This window comes from Schistocerca gregaria, chromosome 4 (assembly GCF_023897955.1).
Source record: "Schistocerca gregaria isolate iqSchGreg1 chromosome 4, iqSchGreg1.2, whole genome shotgun sequence".
NCBI classification, from domain to species: domain Eukaryota; kingdom Metazoa; phylum Arthropoda; class Insecta; order Orthoptera; family Acrididae; genus Schistocerca; species Schistocerca gregaria.
In genome coordinates, this window is record NC_064923.1 from 203,998,773 (window position 1) to 204,018,484 (window position 19,712).

Here is a 19,712-nt window from a genome sequence, read left to right on the forward strand (position 1 = left end):
CAGGGCTGAATGTGGCACTCGCGAATCTTATCACCACCATAACAACACGAAGGGGCTCTAGAAGCAGGGAATTGCAGGGTGAGGTGGAATTCAAAAACCGTTCATCAGGGATGCAACTGCTCGTTACAAGAAACCGTGGTGCCAAAGTCATAAAACCTTGAGTATGGAGGAATGGAAGAAATCGTTTGGTGGAATGAGTCTTATTGCACACTGTTTCCAATTTCTGGCCGAGTGGTGATTGGGCAGCCATATCGTGGTATTCCATTGGCTTCTGCAACGTTGCATTACTGCCAAGGATTATGTGACCATTTTGGTGGTACATTGTTCCAAGGCGAGAGGGCCCCTTTTCATACAGTTAGCATCGTCCGGTACTGGTTTTGTAAGCACGCCGATGAACTGTCATATATGCCCTGGCCACCACAGTCAATAGATCTCAGTATTATGGAGCTTTTGTGGTCTACTTTAAAGAGAAGTGTGCGATATAGCTATCTCCCGTTGTCAACGTTACCTGAACTTGCCACCTATTTTGCAGAAAGAGTAGTATAGGATTTCCTTGAAAACCTCGTTATTATTATTTATCTATTCCGAAACAACTGGAAGCCGTTTTGACTTCCAACGCGTTTCCTGCACTGCATTAGGCATGGTAATGTGCTGTATTTTTAGTTCAAATGTGTGTGAAATCCTATGGGGCTCAACTGCTAAGGTCATCATTCCCTAAGCTTACACACTACTTAACCTAAATTATCCTAAGGACAAACACACACACCCATGCCCGAGGGAGGACTCGAACCTCCGCCGGGACCAGCCGCGCACAGTCCATGACTGCAGCGCCCTACACCGCTCGGCTAATCCCGCGCGGCTGTGTTATTAGTGTTTCTGTATGTTTGTCCGCACTTCGTATTATGGCTGTGTTGCTGTACGCAAGAATAAGTTGATCTACAGCCCGAGGGCAGTATGTGAATTGTGAAAGATTACACAGGGTGATTATATTACTAACTTTCTCGGATGATGGAGAAAAGTGAATGAATCCATTTCAATTTAGGGTTCTGGTCCGGGAACGTCCGAGTCGAAAGTTATTAGCGAAAATCGTTCTGATACCTCTGACAATGGAATACATGCATTGGTACTGATGTTGTTAAGATTGCTGAGCGGCAACTTTAATAGATGGTATCGTGGGCTTTAAAATGCACACCTTAAGAGCTACGAGTACGAGTTCATTTTCGATACTGTGAAACACATCTCTTCTAATGCAAGCACTGTGGTTTTTCACTTTTTGGATTATATAATTCTGACCGTAGCAAAGAAGTCCAGTAAAATATGGGCTCTAAAACGCATAGCTTAAGAGCTATGAGCTCTGGTTCAGTAGAAGAGTTGTATTCCACAGTAGCGAAGATGAACAAGTGCTCAGTTTCAGTTTCTTAAGTGTTTCTAATTGTGCTACTTATTTCTATAACTGTTATCCATCTTAATATTCATAAGTAAAAGATAATCAGTTTTTTAAACTTACGGGACTTGGATCGTAAACCATCACTGCAAATAAAATCTTGCTGAGGCTTGGAAGTAATTTTTACGTAATAATAAAACACAGCACTAGTTAAGTGTTTTTTTATTTACATCACGATGCGTTGCAGGAATTTATTTCCAAGTGCATTTATTTACATTGGTATTGTATGTGATGTATGCGTGTGTGTTGTTCTGATTTTCTTGCTCTGCAGTCGGTGATGGTGATCATTTTACAAAACTACATTAAAGTACGAAGAGGAAATAATCTGTTCCTTCCCGAAAGGAACGGCACTTCCTTGAGAGTTCGGGGTATTCTACTAAAGGTTATGTTAAAATTTGAACCAGTATCGTTGTTCTCCATACAGAATTCTACAGAACGAATTTGTATTCAGTCCTTATAAAATCGTGATTGTTGTAAATATGAAGGCTTTCTGTCCAAAGAAAATTTTTCTAAACGAATGTTCGTAATACTTTCTTTACTGATGTTATGTTGATGGTTAGCGAAGAACCCCTTTAAATCTGGATTAGAACGTGAATGAACAAAACTGTTGATTTTGGTCAACATCTTCTTTCCATAATTAAAAAGGCTACAGTCTGGTATTGTGCGTCGAAAGTGGGAAACGAGCGAAGTTACGCAGTGGTTAGAACATTGAAATCACATTCGGGAGGACGACTGTTAAAATCCGTGTCCGGCTATCCAGATTTAGATTTTCCTATATCGCTCCAGGTAAAGGTCGGGATGGTTACTACGGAAGGCCTCGAAGAGTATACTCGTACGTTCTCAACCTTGAGTCATTCAGAACTTGTGCTCCGTTTCTAATACCTCGATGTCGACAGGACGATAAAACTTCCTTTTTCTGGAATACTGGAGCCGTTGCACTTGACTTGATTTAAGAAAAGAGATAACACCGATTTTGATGTCGACCAGTCATGCATTTCTGGTTATTGGGCCTTAGAATTTCAAAAGTTACAGTTAGAGTGGAAGGAATGATTCCTACAAGTTGGCAACTAAGACAAGCAGTGCATTGGAACTTACTGTTTCAAAATGTTTTGGTCAAGTTCCTTTACTTCCGTCTTCATCATCTTTGTCTGTGTATTATTTTTCTTAATTACCTCAGTACAAAGTATGCGTTCGTAAACTTCGTTGATTATACGAGCTGAATGGTTCCATTTGCCCCGTAGTCGTCGTTGTAACAGAAGAAATGGTGGCCCGCGCACTGTGGAATTTTGAGGACTCTAATGCAAGGACATTCGGCGTAGTAAACCAAATTAAGACAGCTACTCTACAACTAAAAGCAGCATTTATAACATATTATTTTCGGTTTGGAAAAAGGGTAAGGCCATATTTAACTGACTACCATTTTTCTAGGCATTGTTATGGAATGTTGTTTTTGAAATTTGTCACAAGAGTTAATAAATTCGGGCAGAACGAAGTGATATTGTCGCAAGAACCAATAAGTGTGGCCGCAACGAATAATGTTATGATTTTTACTTCGCTTAGGAAGCAGACTTGCCGAGAACAATGTAAAATTGAGAGCAGGCTGCTATGCTGCAAAGGCAGGAACAATGTTGTTTTGCTGTTTTGAGACTACTGAATAATATTTCTAGCACCGAGCTTCATATTCGTCTAGTTGTCGGCTTACGCCCAATGGGTGGAGATCGTAAAGCCACATTATAATGAATTTTGAAGATTATAGGCATGTTTTGTAACGTCCTTCATGTTAATGAAACTTGAATTAGACTTAATGAAAAGTGACATTCAAGTCGAATGATTGCTGAAAATTAATCAAATTAATATGTAAGCAAAATCTGGATAAATGACATTTGTTTGTAAAGCTATTGTATTACTTATTGTCAATTATTTATACGATTAGCACGAGTTATTTATAGATGACTAAAATGACCTCAGTCATTGGTGAGTGTTAAAGCGTATCAGCAGTGTGCGTTGTGTTTACCATCATTTGGTGGCAGGCAGATGGGTCGAATGTCCTGCGTGATGGGAACTCGGTCGTTGAGTCTGAGCAGCGCGATGTCGTGGTCGAAGTTCATGAAGCTGAAGTCTCCTGTGAACGCCCGCAATACGAAGCGAGTCTCTGGCCGCATTGTCGAGTTGCAGCGGTCATGCTCGCCGAAAGTCACCTTTATCATGAACCACATAAACCTGTCGGATAAGATATTTCTCTCAGTGCATATCATTTATGTTACATTGAAAGAAGACTCTAGAAGAACATAATTGATTTAGCATACTGGTTGCTCACTTTCACAGATCTCATTACTGAAAAACGAGTAAGTGCCAATTTCGCTTGCAGCGCCGCGCGGAGTAGCAGCGCGGTCTCAGGCGCCTTGCCATGGTTCGTGCGACTCCCCCCCCCCCCCCCCCCCCCCCCCCTCCCGTCGGAGGTTCGAGTTCTCCCACGGGCATGGATGTGTGTGTTATCCTTAGCGTAAGTTAATTTAAGTTAGATTAATTAGTGTGTAAGCCTAGAGACACATGACCTCAGCAATTTGGTCCCATAGGGACACCACCTCAGTTGCAACACGTTGAATGACATCTTTGGTTCATTAGCAGTCTTTGTTAAAATTTTGAGAAAGTAATGCTCATCTCTCACTTTCAGAAAACTCTGCACAGCGTTTTCTCAACGCTCCCTCCTTCAAGTTCGCTACTCAGCAGATCCTCTCAAATAACTTCCATATTTTTGTCCAACCCCTATATGTTGGTGTATTGCATCAGGGTTGTTGTAACTCATGTATTTGTTATTGCGTTATGATTTTATCATCTAAATATTTACCGATTGGGCACATCCTACTTCGTTTAGTTACTTGTTTAATTTAATTCTTGTACGGTTGTTGAGTCCTTTGTAGGCCTAGTTGGCAGGTTTTGGTTGCGATATCAATTAGTTCCTCTCAGATGCGTATCGCTGCTCTTATGGATTTGTTTCCGTCATGCTTGTTTCTAACCACCAATCATATAACGCATGTTATAGGCTAATATATTATCATAGCATGGCATATTACGGCAAGAACTGTTCAGGAAACTTGCCATGAAGCCCAGAACCCACCTCAAATTGATATAAGCAACAGCGTATGCCCACCGCGTGGGTTTTTCAATATTCTCTGGCTCACTTACGCCACTGGCTTCGTCGGTTATTTCTTTAAAATTATTATTTCAGCTCTGCCTTGAGGATAGTAAAAGAGAGGCTTTTGTAAATGGTATGCAAAAACTAATTATGTACACAATTCAGTCCAAACTCAACTCGTACAAGCGTAGTAGTTTCGTAGTAAGAAGGACAGACAAGCAAAACGGTTTAATTGTTAATTTTATGTTGTTAAAATTCTCAGTGTTTTGAGCTAACATTTACACGAACGCCAGTTCTACATTTTGTTACTACAAGCACAGTTGTTTCGTAATAAGAAGGCCTGACAAAGAAAATGATGTAACTGTTAATTTTATGTTGGTAAAATTCTCAGTGTTTTGAGGTAATATTTACACAAAAGCCAGTTTTACGTTTTGTTAGTGTAGTATTATAAATGTTGAGGATGATTGCAGTGAAAAACTCGTGTGGTGCGGAGGTGCTATAAATTAGGTGTGTTTTGTAGCTAATTTGAGAGGGTTTTCCGGCTTGTCAGGCCACAAGTACCTAGTATCAATTTGTTCGTCTCGCATTCATCTACACCGTGTGGTACGTAGTAAACAGTTATAGTTAGCATCCTGTAAATTGTAACGCTGTTTATATGGTAATTTTAATGTCGTTTTATTTAACAAGATCTATTAATTATTATTCTCTTGGTTATAAATTATGGTATTTTTGTAAACAACGAGTTAAGTCTTGAATTAAACATGTTCCGAATGTTTAGTGGTGGCAGCACTAGGTACTACAAGTAAGGGCCACAAGCCTAAATCAGCAGGTCCATAGGATGTCTCAAACTTTAGAGTCAAAAGTATAAACGCTGTAGAGAATCACAAATGAGTATTTTACTGTAGGGGTCAATGGTACGAAATGAATATTTCTGGCGGTGTACGTTCTTGAATGATAAGCGCGTGTATCACTTGTTCACAAACTGCTTATATCTCATAACAAACAGTTGTCTGTCGCATTGAATTTGTTGGAGCTGTCTTAAACAATACGAAATCGTTTATTATTGGTTCATAGCTCTTGGCTGGCTACCGAACGCGGAGCTTTACTTTTGAGAGTCATTTGGACGTGTTTAATGTATGGTCCAGCTGGATGTAGCCCCCCCCCCCCCCCCCCAGATAGCGAACGAATGTGCAGCACAAAGATTCGAAAAACAAGCGGCGAGATTAACAAAATATGTCGCCTCAGTTCAGGGAAATTTTTCGCCATGGATAGGAACTGAGTCGTTCAAGCTACAAGAGAGCTGGTCAAGGTTAGTACAGCAGAATTCGAAGAGTGGAGATAGATCTTGTGCGAGGAGATTCATCCATAAGGACTAGTCAACTTGCTTTTGAAATAAAAAAAACATGGAATAATACTGTTGAGAGTACTGATAGGACAAAAATTAACAGTTATGCATCTATAATGAACACATTTTGAACAGTTCCTATGAGTTTAAGTTGTTGCTCTCAGCTGCAAATCGTTAATGTGAATAAAAAATTAAATATTCATTTCGATCATTAGTTCCTTATTTCAAAGTAGGCTACTCAGTTATGACCCTCTACTATCTGTACGAGTATTACCCTAAAAGTCTGGGACACCCCGCGTCTGCGTGCTTTGCAGGGATCAGGATGCATCCCTGAATTAACATTTAATAATAAATTGAGTGCACAAATTAAATTTAGTCTCTCTCCCTCTCCCTCTCTGTGTATATGTTTTTGTGTGAGAGATGATCCGTTAGAAAGGTTATTTGTAATACTGCGCTTCTGACAGTCCCACCGTTTAGCGATATTGACGAACTCTTCGTGAAAATTTGAAGTTTCAATCATAACAAAAAGCACAGTGTCCGAGAGTTGACGCATTATCGTGTCACAGAAGCAGGCGGCAGGACTCACCCCTTGACACAGTGCGCCGCCGTCAGCACGTATCTGTCATTGATGAGCGTGCCCCCGCAGTAGAAGCGGTTGAAGTACGTGAGCCGCGCCATCCAAGGGAACTCGCTCACGTCGGCCGCCTGCCCACCGACGATGCGCGATCCGTCATTCCGCTCGCCACACGCTGCAACAACACGTTCCTTTCATCTTGGTGCAGTTGTCTGACTTCTCTGTAGGACAGGGTCACACAGACTGTTAATATACTGTTCTTGTTCTCGTACATCGTATTTCTCTTTAAGTTCAAGAGTAAGAGTAAAGTTTTAGTTCTACAGGCACTACTTCGAATTTATTTTTGTCTTGACAAATTTGCAAGTTTTAAGAAATGCTGATTTTTCTTGTAAATAAAATTCATTATTTATCAGTGGCTCCCAGGAAGCATACTTAAGGACAGCGGGGGATTCGGTAGGCAATACTCGTAAATGAATCAGACATTTTTTTCCCTCAGTGAGGCTGATATTAATTTAAACTACCTTTAGTTTCGCAACTGGTTTCAGCTTCTTAAGCCATTGTTAATTTATTGTAAGTGTGTAAAAACATATTCTATTATCGCTACGAAATGGTAAGCAGAATGATGTGTAACTAAAATAGAGGAAAGATAGTTCCGTAAGAAAGTTACCGTAAATAGACAAAAATTGAATTTACACTCGTTTTGGTTTAAAAAATTTTAAATTATTCTTGATGTTTTCATAGTTTTTACACATAAAGATTCAATGTTGATCAAAGAAAAAGAGCGAGAGTGGTCTTAAAAAGATGTACCAAAATGAGTAGTTCGAAAATTAAAAATTTCACTTAGTATATCGCCATTATGAATAACTTTATATGTAAGTGTGGTAACTACAAACGATTAGTCTTATCTTTCAATGTGGGGACTACGACTGGAATTGCTATTTTGGATTATAGAGATATCTTCAGGTATATAGTTCAGTTCGTTTGTTGGTAAATATATCTGATTGATTTTTAAATTGCTATAAATTTTAATTACCTCTAGAATAATCATTTTCTTCCCCTTCTTTGCATGATGAAGGATTTGGAATTTATGGTACATCTTTTGGGACATGGCTGTTATATATTAGATACTTCATGTATGCATTTGGATTAGTTTCGTTAAATTTTAGTGTATGATGTCATATCGAATTTTATCTGTTCTGAATTTTTTAATGGTTCTGTTCTATGGATGATGTGTTTTGTAGTAAATTTAATATTTTTTCCCATGTGAAATCTAATTTTCATTTTCGTATATTTAAGAATTTTAGCTATTTTGTTTAAATGAACATCGTAATATTAGAAAACTGCTAAATCAATCTTCTACATCTACATCTACATTTATACTCCGGAAGCCACCCAACTGTGTGTGGCGGAGGGCACTTCACGTGCCACTGTCATTACCTCCCTTTTCTGTTCCAGTCGCGTATGGTTCGCGGCAAGAACGACTGTCTCAAAGCCTCCGTACGCGCTCGAATCTCTCTAATTTTACATTCGTGATCTCCTCGGGAGGTATAAGTAGGGGGAAGCAATATATTCGATACCTCATCCAGAAACGCACCCTCTCGAAACCTGGCGAGCAAGCTACACCGCGATGCAGAGCGCCCCTCTTGCAGTGTCTGCCACTTGAGTTTGCTAAACATTTCCGTAACGCTATCACGGTTACCAAATAGCCCTGTGACGAAACGCGCCGCTCTTCTTTGGATCTTCTCTATCTCCTCTGTCAACCCGATCTGGTACGGATCCCACACTGATGAGCAATACTCCAGTATAGGTCGAACGAGTGTTTTGTAAGCCACCTCCTTTGTTGATGGACTACATTTTCTAAGGACTCTCCCAACGAATCTCAACTTGGTACCCGCCTTACCAACTATTAATTTTATATGATCATTCCACTTCAAATCGTTCCGCACGCATACTCCCAGATATTTTACAGAAGTAACTGCTACCAGTGTTTGCTCCGCTATCATATAATAATACAATGAAGGATCCTTCTTTCTATGTATTCACAATACATTACATTTGTCTATGTTAAGGGTCAGTTGCCACTCCCTGCACCAAGTGCCTATCCGCTGCAGATCTTCGTGCATTTCGCTACAATTTTCTAATGCTGCAACTTCTCTGTATACTGCAGCATCATCCGCGAAAAGCCGCATGGAACTTCCGACACTATCTACTAGGTCATTTATATATATTGTGAAAAGCAATGGTCCCATAACACTCCCCTGTGGCACGCCAGAGGTTACTTTAACGTCTGTAGACGTCTCTCCATTGATAACAACATGCTGTGTTCTGTTTGCTAAAATCTCTTCAATCCAGCCACACAGCTGGTCTGATATTCCGTAGGCTCTTACTTTGTTTATCAGGCGACAGTGCGGAGCTGTATCGAACGCCTTCCGGAAGTCAAGGAAAATAGCATCTTCCTGTGAGCCTGTATCTAATATTTTCTGGGTCTCATGAACAAATAAAGCGAGTTGGGTCTCACACGATCGCTGTTTCCGTAATCCATGTTGATTCCTACAGAGTAGAGCCTGGGTTTCCAAAAACGACATGGTACTCGAGCAAAAAACATGTTCTAAAATTCTACAACAGATCAACGTCAGAGATATAGGTCTATAGTTTTGCGCATCTGCTCGACGACCCTTCTTGAAGACTGGGCCTACCTGTGCTCTTTTCCAATCATTTGGAACTTTCCGTTCCTCTAGAGACTTGCGGTACACGGCTGTTAGAAGGGGGGCAAGTTCTTTCGCGTACTCTGTGTAGAATCGAATTGGTATCCCGTCAGGTCCAGTGGACTTTCCTCTGTTGAGTGATTCCAGTTGTTTTTCTATTCCTTGGACACTTATTTCGATGTCAGCCATTTTTTCGTTTGTGCGAGGATTTAGAGAAGGAACTGCAGTGCGGTATTCCTCTGTGAAACAGCTTTGGAAGAAGGTGTTTAGTATTTCAGCTTTACGCGTGTCATCCTCTGTTTCAATGCCATCATCATCCCGGAGTGTCTGGATATGCTGTTTCGAGCCACTTACTGATTTAACGTAAGACCAGAACTTCCTGGGATTTTCTGTCAAGTCGGTACATAGGATTTTACCTTCGAATTCACTGAACGCTTCACGCATAGCCCTCCTTACGCTAACTTTGACATCGTTTAGCTTCTGTTTGTCTGAGAGGTTTTGGCTGCGTTTAAACTTGGAGTGAAGTTTAACCATTTTTGTCTCTAGACTAATATCATTGGTAGCTTTTCCTTAATATCTTACGAGTTGCTAGTTGGTATGATGTATTACTCATCAATGTGTGTTCCGTTGTTGGCTTCTAAAAATTTCAAACTTTTGCTCAAAATCCATTTTCATTCCTAAAACATCCAAAAAGTTAATGCAGTTATTTACTTCAACTTAAATGGTGAATTTTATCTTATCATCATTACTATTTAGTTATTTTTGTTGTGAATGCATATTATCCTCCTCTGTAGCATTAAACAGGAGTATGTTGTCACCAACATAACATTTGTTGTAACTGACTTTGTCAGTTATCTATTAAAATTTTGCAGAAAATATTTCTTCAGTGGTTAATGTGTAGGATACACGTCAACCAAGGTTCCTCTCATGGAGTTACTTGTGATTAAATTGTCCAGTTGTAATATACATCATTCTGAAAGCTAAGGCAGTTACAATATAGAGTAAGCTGCACCAGCAGAATAAGATCACAAATCACACCTGACCTAGTTTCTAGCATTTAATTAAGTTAGTCTCAATTATATCTATAGTTTCTTAAGGAAACTTTGTATAAATAATAATAAGAGTGAAAGAAACCAGTATAATATTATTAGGAATACTAGTACCATGTTTTGATTTGATCAGTTAATTCTTGTGTGTGCTTTATCGCATATTTCTTCCCATGTGTATAGAATTTTGTGAATAAATTATTGAGTTTTTTGCATAAAATATGTGAGAGACTGGCAATACTATTAACAATAGGTCAGATAGGCACATCTCTTTTATGAATTTCTGGTAGTGCAGCTAACTTTGCGCCTCTAGGATTTGTTATCACACATTCTCTTGCTTCTGTATGTGTGAAGTGGAAACTGCCTTTTTTTTTTTTTACAGGTTTTCATGATATGTGAATAAAATTTCTTTGTAGGATCATGTTGCAGCTTAGTTATATTGTTCTTTCGAAAAAAATAGTAAATGAGTCAGATAATCACTGGAAAGTGGCCTAAAAAGCCAAAACCTTTATGAAATGAAAGGACAGTTTAAATAAATATCAGACTCAATGGAAAAAATGCTGCATTAATTTACAAATCTATGACTTTGGTACCCCCTTAAATAAAATACTAGTGTTGGTCTTATTAACTCTAAGGTTTGAAATAACCTTTCAAGAATAAATTTTAATATAAGAATATTTCATGTTGGTTATTTAAAGTGAAGCTTGTCACTATAAGGTGTGTTTGCTCTTTGCAAAATCAATCAGATTGCAAACAAAGGTGGGCTCGTACCTTGTTCCAAGAGGATACTGCAAACATACAGACGGACAGCAAGAATGTGAATGTTAGCCATGAGCAGCCGTGTCGTTGATCAATGGAAAAGTGGGATGGTAGATAATTATTTGTTGAGCAGTAATGTAGAGTAGGCATCCAAATTGGAAAATCTAAATGGCATCTTATATTTTATGGAAGAAGTCAGTCTGGTATAAGAATGACCCTTTGTGGACCTGCAGCCAGGTGAATCTTGCATAGTCAAAAGTCTGGGTGTACTATAAGCGGACCTAACAAGTTGTTGATGTTGCGGAGGCTTCAGATATTTCACAAAAACGTCTAACAGTTCACCAACGTGTTGGTGATGTGAAGCCACCATAATGCCAGTGGAGAGTATGGTTCTAGATCAACTCAGACAACTGAAAACATGTACTGCTGGTATCACTAAATTCCCTGTACAGTTCAGATAATAGATGTATAATAGATGTTTTCAGTTTATAAGGAACGTCTGTAATTGCGTCTTTTGTAGCTGCAAAAAGTTTATAATTAACTGAATAGGTCTTGTAATAAACACCACAAAGACAAACTCATGTTTGTAAGTAAGGATAATACTACAGAAGTAAACTTAGTCATAAACCAAAGAAGTGTAGAAAGAGGGAAACAATCGCGTACCATGGAAACATAATAAATTAAAATTGGGATAACTCGTAAGAAATAAAGATTCGCATCGGGAAAGCAAGAAGTGTTTTTCAGAAAGTGAGTGGTGTTTTCAAAGGCCGTAACCTAACCCTAAAAACAAAGATCAGAATTTTGCACTGCTATGTATATTGTGTCCGTCTGTATGGGGTAGGTACATGGACATCAAATAAAAACTTAGAGAAGAACCTGGGGGCCTTTGAATTGTGGCTTTACAAGCAGATCCTGGGAATATGTTGGACCCAGAGAGTTAAAAACGTACAAGTTTTGAGAAAAGTGAACACAACACCTAAATTAATCAAGATAGTGAAATGCCGGAAGTTGCAATATCTAGGAAATATCATGTGTAATACAAATAGATATGATTGTCTAGAAAAAACAGTTCAGGGGAAAATCAACAGCAAAAGAGATCCTGGAGGAAGATGAATGTCTTGGTTTGACAACCTTGGATGCTGGTTCTGTGTGTCTTCAACGGAACTATTCTGTGGTACTACTAACAAGAGAAGAATAGCCATTATGATCCTCAATATGCAAAGCGGATAGGCACTGAAAGATGAAGATATGGAAATTAATAATCCTGTTTCTGTTTTTTTCACAAAGATATAGGTCACTTTAGATATTATTTGCATTGGTTGCTATGAATGAAAACAAAAGTTCTAATCTGGTACTTTGAATGTTAATCGAATGATTTGTTCAGGATTTAACATCAAGTATCAAGATTGGTGACATTCTACCGAGACTCCCATTTTAGTCACCCCACTGAAACGCCAAATTAATCTTGATTATTGTATCAGAGATCCATGGGAAACAACTGATATTTTGGTGGTGAGCTTCCAGTTAGTTCCAAGAACGTTGTTGGAGGAAGCATGTCTTCCATGTGAAATTTCAGGACTGATATAGTGGGTGATTCAGCGAATATGTTTGCTTCGTAAATCCACTGATCTATTGAAGATATCGTATTTCTGTTTTTAACCAAATGATTTGTGAAAATGCCCTCACTGAATGACTATAGTCTCTTTCCATAGCTATGTTAATGACGTATTAGTTACAGGGATATCAGCATCAAATTCGCTTTCAATTGGAGCTATAGTACTTTCTGCTGCTAGTATCGCAGTTCTGAAAGAGACAAATTCAGTGGCGTTTCATGTCTAGTTAGTAGTTTAACTTAGGATTTATCTGTTTTGAACTTGAAACCGATTGCTGACTTATGTGGAAGCTCGTGTTGTTATATGTAACTGTCGCTTCTGATTGATGAAATACTCCAATTTGACACATCTGAGTAGTGGAGAGTAGTTTAATTTAAAACTGATACTAATCACACTTGACTACTAGTGTCACTTGGCTGCATGTGGTCGGACTGTCACACAATCTGGAAGGCAATGGCCGAGGCATCTCATGGTGTTTCACCAGTTAACTATGGTAGCATCTATGCTCTTCTGATTCTTCAGCTTTTTCGGCACACTTCATGCCAAAGTAGTTCATAGGTGAACGTCTGTGTATCAGTATCGAACGAGCACAATGTCCCTGGGCCCTCATCAGGTGCTAGGTGACAACGTGGTCGCCTGCCGAAAAATGGTGCCAGGTGGGCACGGACATCCGACCGTTTATCTGTGAACTGAAAGGTCAGGCAGGGAGGTTTTACTTTTGAGAGTCCGCCATAACTTAAAGTGTTGGTGGAACTAGCGCATGCGCAATGGTTGATATACATTCGTTAGGCGTTGTCATTTCAGTAGTCATGCAGCTTATGTCAATTGAACAACACATCTTTGTTTACGACAATTTTGTTGCAACCAGTCATTCGGCAATGCAGACGCAGCGAAGATTTTACAATCTGTTCAGCATTGGTCGATACAGTGCTGTCCCACCTCGCCCAACAATAATAACGTGGTTCAACAATTTCAGAACGAGAGGAGGTGTTCTGATAGAACACCAGAAAACATCAATATAGTTCGACAAGCTGTGGAGGCCAGTCGTCGGCGCTTAGCTGTACAACATGCTCGCGCTTTGCACATTTCAGAGAGATCAGTTCACCACATTTTGCACTTTTAACCGCCACTTTTACCCTTTTAATGCAATCATAGTTGAACAACTGTGACTATTTACGGCGACATATGTTTTCAGAAAGGATGCTGAAAACCTTGGAAAATCACAGTTTTCTGCTAATGAGTGACGAGGCTTACTTTCACTTATCGGGTGCTGTGAACAAACAAAGTTGCCGGTACTGGTCGGAAAATAATCCACGGGAACTTCAAGAGAGTTCCCTGTATAGTGCGCAAGTAAATGTGCGGCGTGGATTAGCCGATTTAATATCACTGGACTCTACTTTTTCCGAGAAAATTTACGCACTGTGACTGTCAACTCACAACGGTACTTCACGATGTTGCGAGAATTTTTTATGCCAGAACTGAGAAGATAAAAAGACTGTCCTCAATAATATGTGGCTTCAACAGGATGGGGTTACTTCCCATATCTCAAGACCACCCATGGCTGTTGAAAATGAACATTTTAGGTCGCCTCCTTTGTTTGCATGGGGATGTGGACTAGCCTCCTTGATCTGCAGATCTTTCTCCGTGTGATTATTTCTTGTGGGACTACTTGAAATCTCGGGTTCACATTGAAAAACCGCGGACTCGTGCAGCTAAGTCATTACTCGAGAAATTTCCCTTGTTGTGCTTGAAAGGTGTATGGACAATTTTTCCACTCGCGTGCAGCAATGCCTGAACAAGAATGGCCACCACTTGGATGACGTCATTTTTCGCACATGAATTACAATGCATTCTTGTTTGTGTTTTATGTTTATTAAATGACACTGTATCTGTAATATTTGAGAAATACAGAAATCGAAAATTATGTAAAAAATAAATGTGTTTGAATGTCTTGAAAAGTGTAATACCTCCCTGCCGGACTCTGCTCTTGTTTGTACCAAAATCTTGAAAGAAAGGTGCCTGTCAAAAATTGAATGACTTGTGAAACAAGGAGCTGAGGTATAAAGATTGTCCAATAATAACTTTTAGTTTAATGTCGGGAAACACACTTACATTGTAATATTGTATCCGTGACATATACAAAAAATAAATCACAATTTCAGTTATGTCATCAAGTGTTCAAAATGCTCACCTTGCTCTGCACAACACTTCTGCAGTCACTAATGCAAGTAAGCCTGGAAACTGTGATCTTGAGTCGTCAGGGCTCGTGTATAGACTTTAAATTTTAGTTTGTCCCTAAGAAACAAGTCCATTGGCGTCTTATCCGGCGACCGCGCGGGCCAAGTGATAATACCCAATTCTCATCACTGGAGCTAACATGTAGATTATGGGCAACAGTTGCCGCAACATCTACACTGCCGGAAAAAAATTAGTAAACTTGGAAAAACGACGTCGATTTTGATCCGATGACGACATGTGCCACCTGGGGAATAGTGGATGTTCTGGTGATGATTTCAACGTCGTCCGCCAACAGATAGCGTCGTGGGATAGCTACCAGAGTGCCATCTGTGTCTACCCTTTAATAGAAAATGCTTTTGCAGCCAGAAGGCTCACTGTGGTGCAAACGCGTAAAGCAACCAGGCAGTCATGTCACAGAGATGCACTCATGCTTCCTACTGCCAACTAAGCGAGTTTGCAAGGGCGAAAATTGTTGCCTTCCAAGTGGAGGGATGATTCTTTCGTAGAATTGCCACACAAGGTGGACATGCTGCATCAGTTGTGCGTTGACGCTGATATCAATGGTCACGTGAACATTCTCGCACCCATAGAAGAGGCTGTGGACGTCCACGCAGCGCAGACGCCCACCAGTATCGTCGTGTAGTAAAGAAAGCAGTGGCAGATCGTACAGCTACCACAGCTTATGAGCCCAGACACGTCGATACGAACCGTTGCAGTGAGACTACGGGCACGCACGCCTCTAGCCTGTCTTCCACTCACGCCACAGCATCGGCGTGCACGGCTCGACTGGTGCTCTCAGAGGATCACTTGGAAGATTGAGTGGCGATCCGTGGTCCTCACCGATGATAGCAGATTCTGTCTGCATATGACTGATGGTCGTTTGTGCACACGATGTAGACATGGTGAGCGCTGTCTCATTGGGTGCATTCCTCCGAGACACACTGGCCTTGCCCCAGGCTGTATGGTCTGGGCTGCAATGAGCTAAAACTCTGGTTCACCTTTGTTGTTTTTGGAGGTGAGGCTAGCCAGCACTCGGTACATGCAGAATGTTGTTAGACCCATTATTTTGCTGCTCTTGCAACAGGAAGATGATGTGTTGTTCCAACAGAATAGTGCTCGCCCACACACTGCCCGTGAAACTGCACGTGCTCTGCAAAACGTGCAGCAACTTCCCTGACGAGCAGAATCTCTGGACTTGCGTCCAATCGAGCACATATGTGTGATATGATGGGACCAGTAATGACTCATGTGACTCATCAAACAACAACTCTTACAGAGCTACGTGAACAGGTCGAGCAGGTGTGGCATAAAATATTCCTGGACAGTGTTCGCCTTCTGTACGATCGACTGGACCTGCATTACCTCCTGTGGAGGCTACACCATGTACTGATATGTGGGTTTCAGCATGGGTCGATATATGGTACCTCAGAACCGCTTGTGCTATTGATCTCTAAATGTAAGCATTTCATGTACTCCAGCTGCACTGTAGCAACAATGAATCTTCAGTGAACTGGAAACCTCTAAAATGGTGTATTGTTTTTTTCTGATGAGAAGCACAAGTTGCAAAGTGTGACAGTTGGAGGAGATAAGGGCGACAGGTCAAGAATGACTCAGTTTTTCGAAATAGCCGTACTGTTACGGTAACTGAACGATTTTCGTTGAAGAGAAGTTTTTGCGCTTGGTGCTCGGTGACAGTAGCAGTTCATACCATTTTGAACATGTGAAGTATCCATTAAGGAGAGCGAGTTTTCAGTGGAAAACAATATGCATAAATTGATATCTTTGACAACAAAACACATCGCTGGTACTGTTATGCACGTTGCCTCATATATAATTCTACGTCTATATCTACATAGATACTCCACAAACCACCGTAAGACGCGTGGCGGAGGATACCCTTACGCTACTAGTCGTTTCCTTTCCTGATCAACTTGCAGATAGAGGAAAAAAACGACTATCTATATGCCTCCGTATGAGCCCTAATTTTTCGTGTCTTATTTTAATGGTCCTTAGGCAAAATGTATGTTGGCGGCAGTAGAATCGTTTTGCAGTTAGCTTCAAATGCCGATTCTCAATATTTTCTCAGTTGTGTACCTCAAAAGTAACGTCGCTTCCCCTCGAGGGATTCGCATGTGAGTTCCCAATGCGCCTCCGAAATACTTGCCTGTTGTTCTAAACTACCAGTTACAAATCTAGCAGCTCCCCTCTGAACTGTTTCGATATCTTCCATTAATCTGACCTGCTGCAGCTCCCAGAAGTACTCGAGCAGTACTCTGGAATAGGTCGCACTAGCGTCTCATGTGCTGTCTCCTTTACAGATTTATCATACTTTTCCAAAATTCTCCCAATAAACCGAAGACGACCATTCGTTTTCCCTACCTGTTGAGCAGTGATTACGGCGCAAGCGAGTGTTGTTTGAAGTTATGTCCTTTTTCTTTCATGTAGTGGCGGCATTTAATATATGTAACAACAATTAATGTGGGCCCAATTCTTACTTTCGAGAGAGGGGAGGTGAGTCACATCTAATTTGAATCCGCATCTGAATAAACGATTGCCATCTAGAATAGAGACTCAACTCGTTGTGATTCCTAGATTTCCCAAACTCATTTCAGACCAGTGACCATTGAGCTTCCCGTTAAACCTAATGTGCAGCAATAAATTAAGCAACTCACGTTGAACAGGTAAGTTTAGAAAAAAAAGGACGAAAGATTATAAACACATAACTAATCTTGTCTTTTGTAGAACTAATAATATTCGTGCAGCCGTCATTTGCTCTAATAGTTTCCAGAATGAAGTTTTCACTCTGCAGCGGAGTGTGCGCTGGTATGAAACTTCCTGGCAGATTAAAACTGTGTACCGGACCGAGACTCGCACTCGGGACCTTTGCCTTTCGCAGGCAAGTACTCTACCATCTGAGCTACCCAAGCACGACTCAGGCCCCGTCCTCGCAACTTTTACTTCCGCCAGTACCTCGTCGCCTACCTTCCAAACTTCACAGAAGCTCTCCTGCGAAACTTGCAGAACTAGCACGCCTGGAAGAAGTTTCATACCAGCGCACACTCCGCTGCAACGTGAAAATTTCATTTTGGAAACATCCCTCAGGCTGTGGCAAAGCCGTGTCTCCGCAATATCCTTTCGCCCAGGAGTGCTAGTTCTGCAAGTTTCGCAGGACAGCTTCTGTGAAGTTTGGAAGGTAGGAGACGAGGTACTGGCGGAAGTAAAGCTGTGAGGACGGAGCATGAGTCGTGCTTGGGTAGCACAGATGGCAGAGCATTTGGCCGCGAAAGGCAAAGGGCCCGAGTGCTCTAATAGTTAATTATTCATTTTCGGTTGTAGATATCATAGTTTCCTGAATGTTTCGTTTCCTTCTGCGGGCATAATCTTTGTTGGTGAAGTCTGCCGCAAGATCTGTATTGAACCGCACTCAGAACTTGCATCATCGTGCTCTCTTTTGAAACAAGAATTGTGTTCGCAAGTTTTTGCTGCGTCAATAAAGTTTTTGAAATTTATTTACGTATATTAAGTAATTATGTAAGCTTATACTTAATATTTAACGGTATGTCTGATGTGATTTAGTGAAATCAGTGAATATCTTCTAGGAACAACCCATACTGAACCACATACAGACCTTTACCGCTAGGCCATCTTGTTACACAGGTCCTGTCTATATGTTGAATGTGATCCATGAATGACTGATTTGCCCGACTTACGTTGTTTTATAGAATGATAAGATGCATAAATATCTCTCAGCGTGTTTCTATATGATCACCTCACATTGTGGCAACATTAGAGATAGACGCGGATTTAAAGTGAACTTACTGCAGGAACATGTAGGAGGTGCTGCATTCTGCAACGAGCTTGGCCTCGAAAAGACGCCGAAGAGTGTCCTGCCGCTGGTGCTACCGTTGGTAGATGGCTCCACTGCATTCGTTCCCGAACCATCAACCTGAAACAGTAGAGAGTAAAGTTTCTGGTAGGCTTATGAGATGGGCATGGATAAAAGATAAAAATCAGCGATAAACGGTAGGAGTCTCATTCTTCCCGGAACGAATTAGTTGTAAGAAAGCGTTTTGTTATATATCTTGTTACGTTACGAGAGACTGGAATTCTTTTTCGAAAAATGTATAGAAACGGACGTCAGAATGTAAACTGACAAACGACGCTTGCCTAAGCAAGGGGTAAGTGTCAGATGTCGCAGTACAGAAATTAAAGAGGGCACAGTAGTGCATGGATACCGGTATAAAACACAATCGCTTTCAAGACGGGAATCCGTCTTTTGTTGCCTCCTCATGATGACCACTTGCTTCTGAATTTAAACCTTGTGGCCATGTGCTGTTCCATTCCCTTTAATGTCACTTTAACCTGAGATGTGAGATTAAGTCACGTACAGTACACCATCGGCCTACAAATTGTGAATTTTTTGTTAAATGTGGTTCAGCGTTTTAATTGCTTGTGTCCTGTGTTATGAGAACAGTTCTGCATTTGCATACAACATCCTAAGTCACGACCCCTTAAAAATTCAGGAAGAAGTGAAAATCAAAATATTAATTTGTGAGTAAAAAAAGAAACTTATAATTTTACTTGCTTATGATTTACTGATAATCTGAAGTTCATTCATGAGATTCATTGATGAAAGAATGTTTTTCGGACGAAAGAATTATTTTTGGCAGTAAGTATAAGAGGTTTGCGCAGGACCCAGGTGGAAAAAAAGCTTTCTATCCACAAGACAGAAAGCAATTATCACAGAACGAAACGGCATTCTTGAAACAAAGGAGTATTCCATTCACGACAGAGTGAAACACCTCTGTTTGACCGTTATCTAGGGAGAAGATCTGTATTGTTTGCAGGATAT

At 40.5% G+C, this 19,712-nt stretch overlaps 1 protein-coding gene across 1 annotated transcript in view; it reads right to left on the reverse strand.

Annotated features, from left to right (window-relative positions):
• Positions 1 to 19,712, reverse strand: part of LOC126267982 (trypsin-7-like) — a 134,323-nt gene that overhangs the window by 35,242 nt on the left and 79,369 nt on the right. The window contains exons 2-4 of the mRNA XM_049973328.1: positions 18,680 to 18,806; positions 6,512 to 6,674; positions 3,459 to 3,664 (exon numbers count right to left, since the gene is read on the reverse strand). Of these exons, the coding sequence (XP_049829285.1) occupies positions 3,459 to 3,664; positions 6,512 to 6,674; positions 18,680 to 18,806 (496 nt within the window). The remainder of the gene's footprint in view (positions 1 to 3,458; positions 3,665 to 6,511; positions 6,675 to 18,679; positions 18,807 to 19,712) is intronic.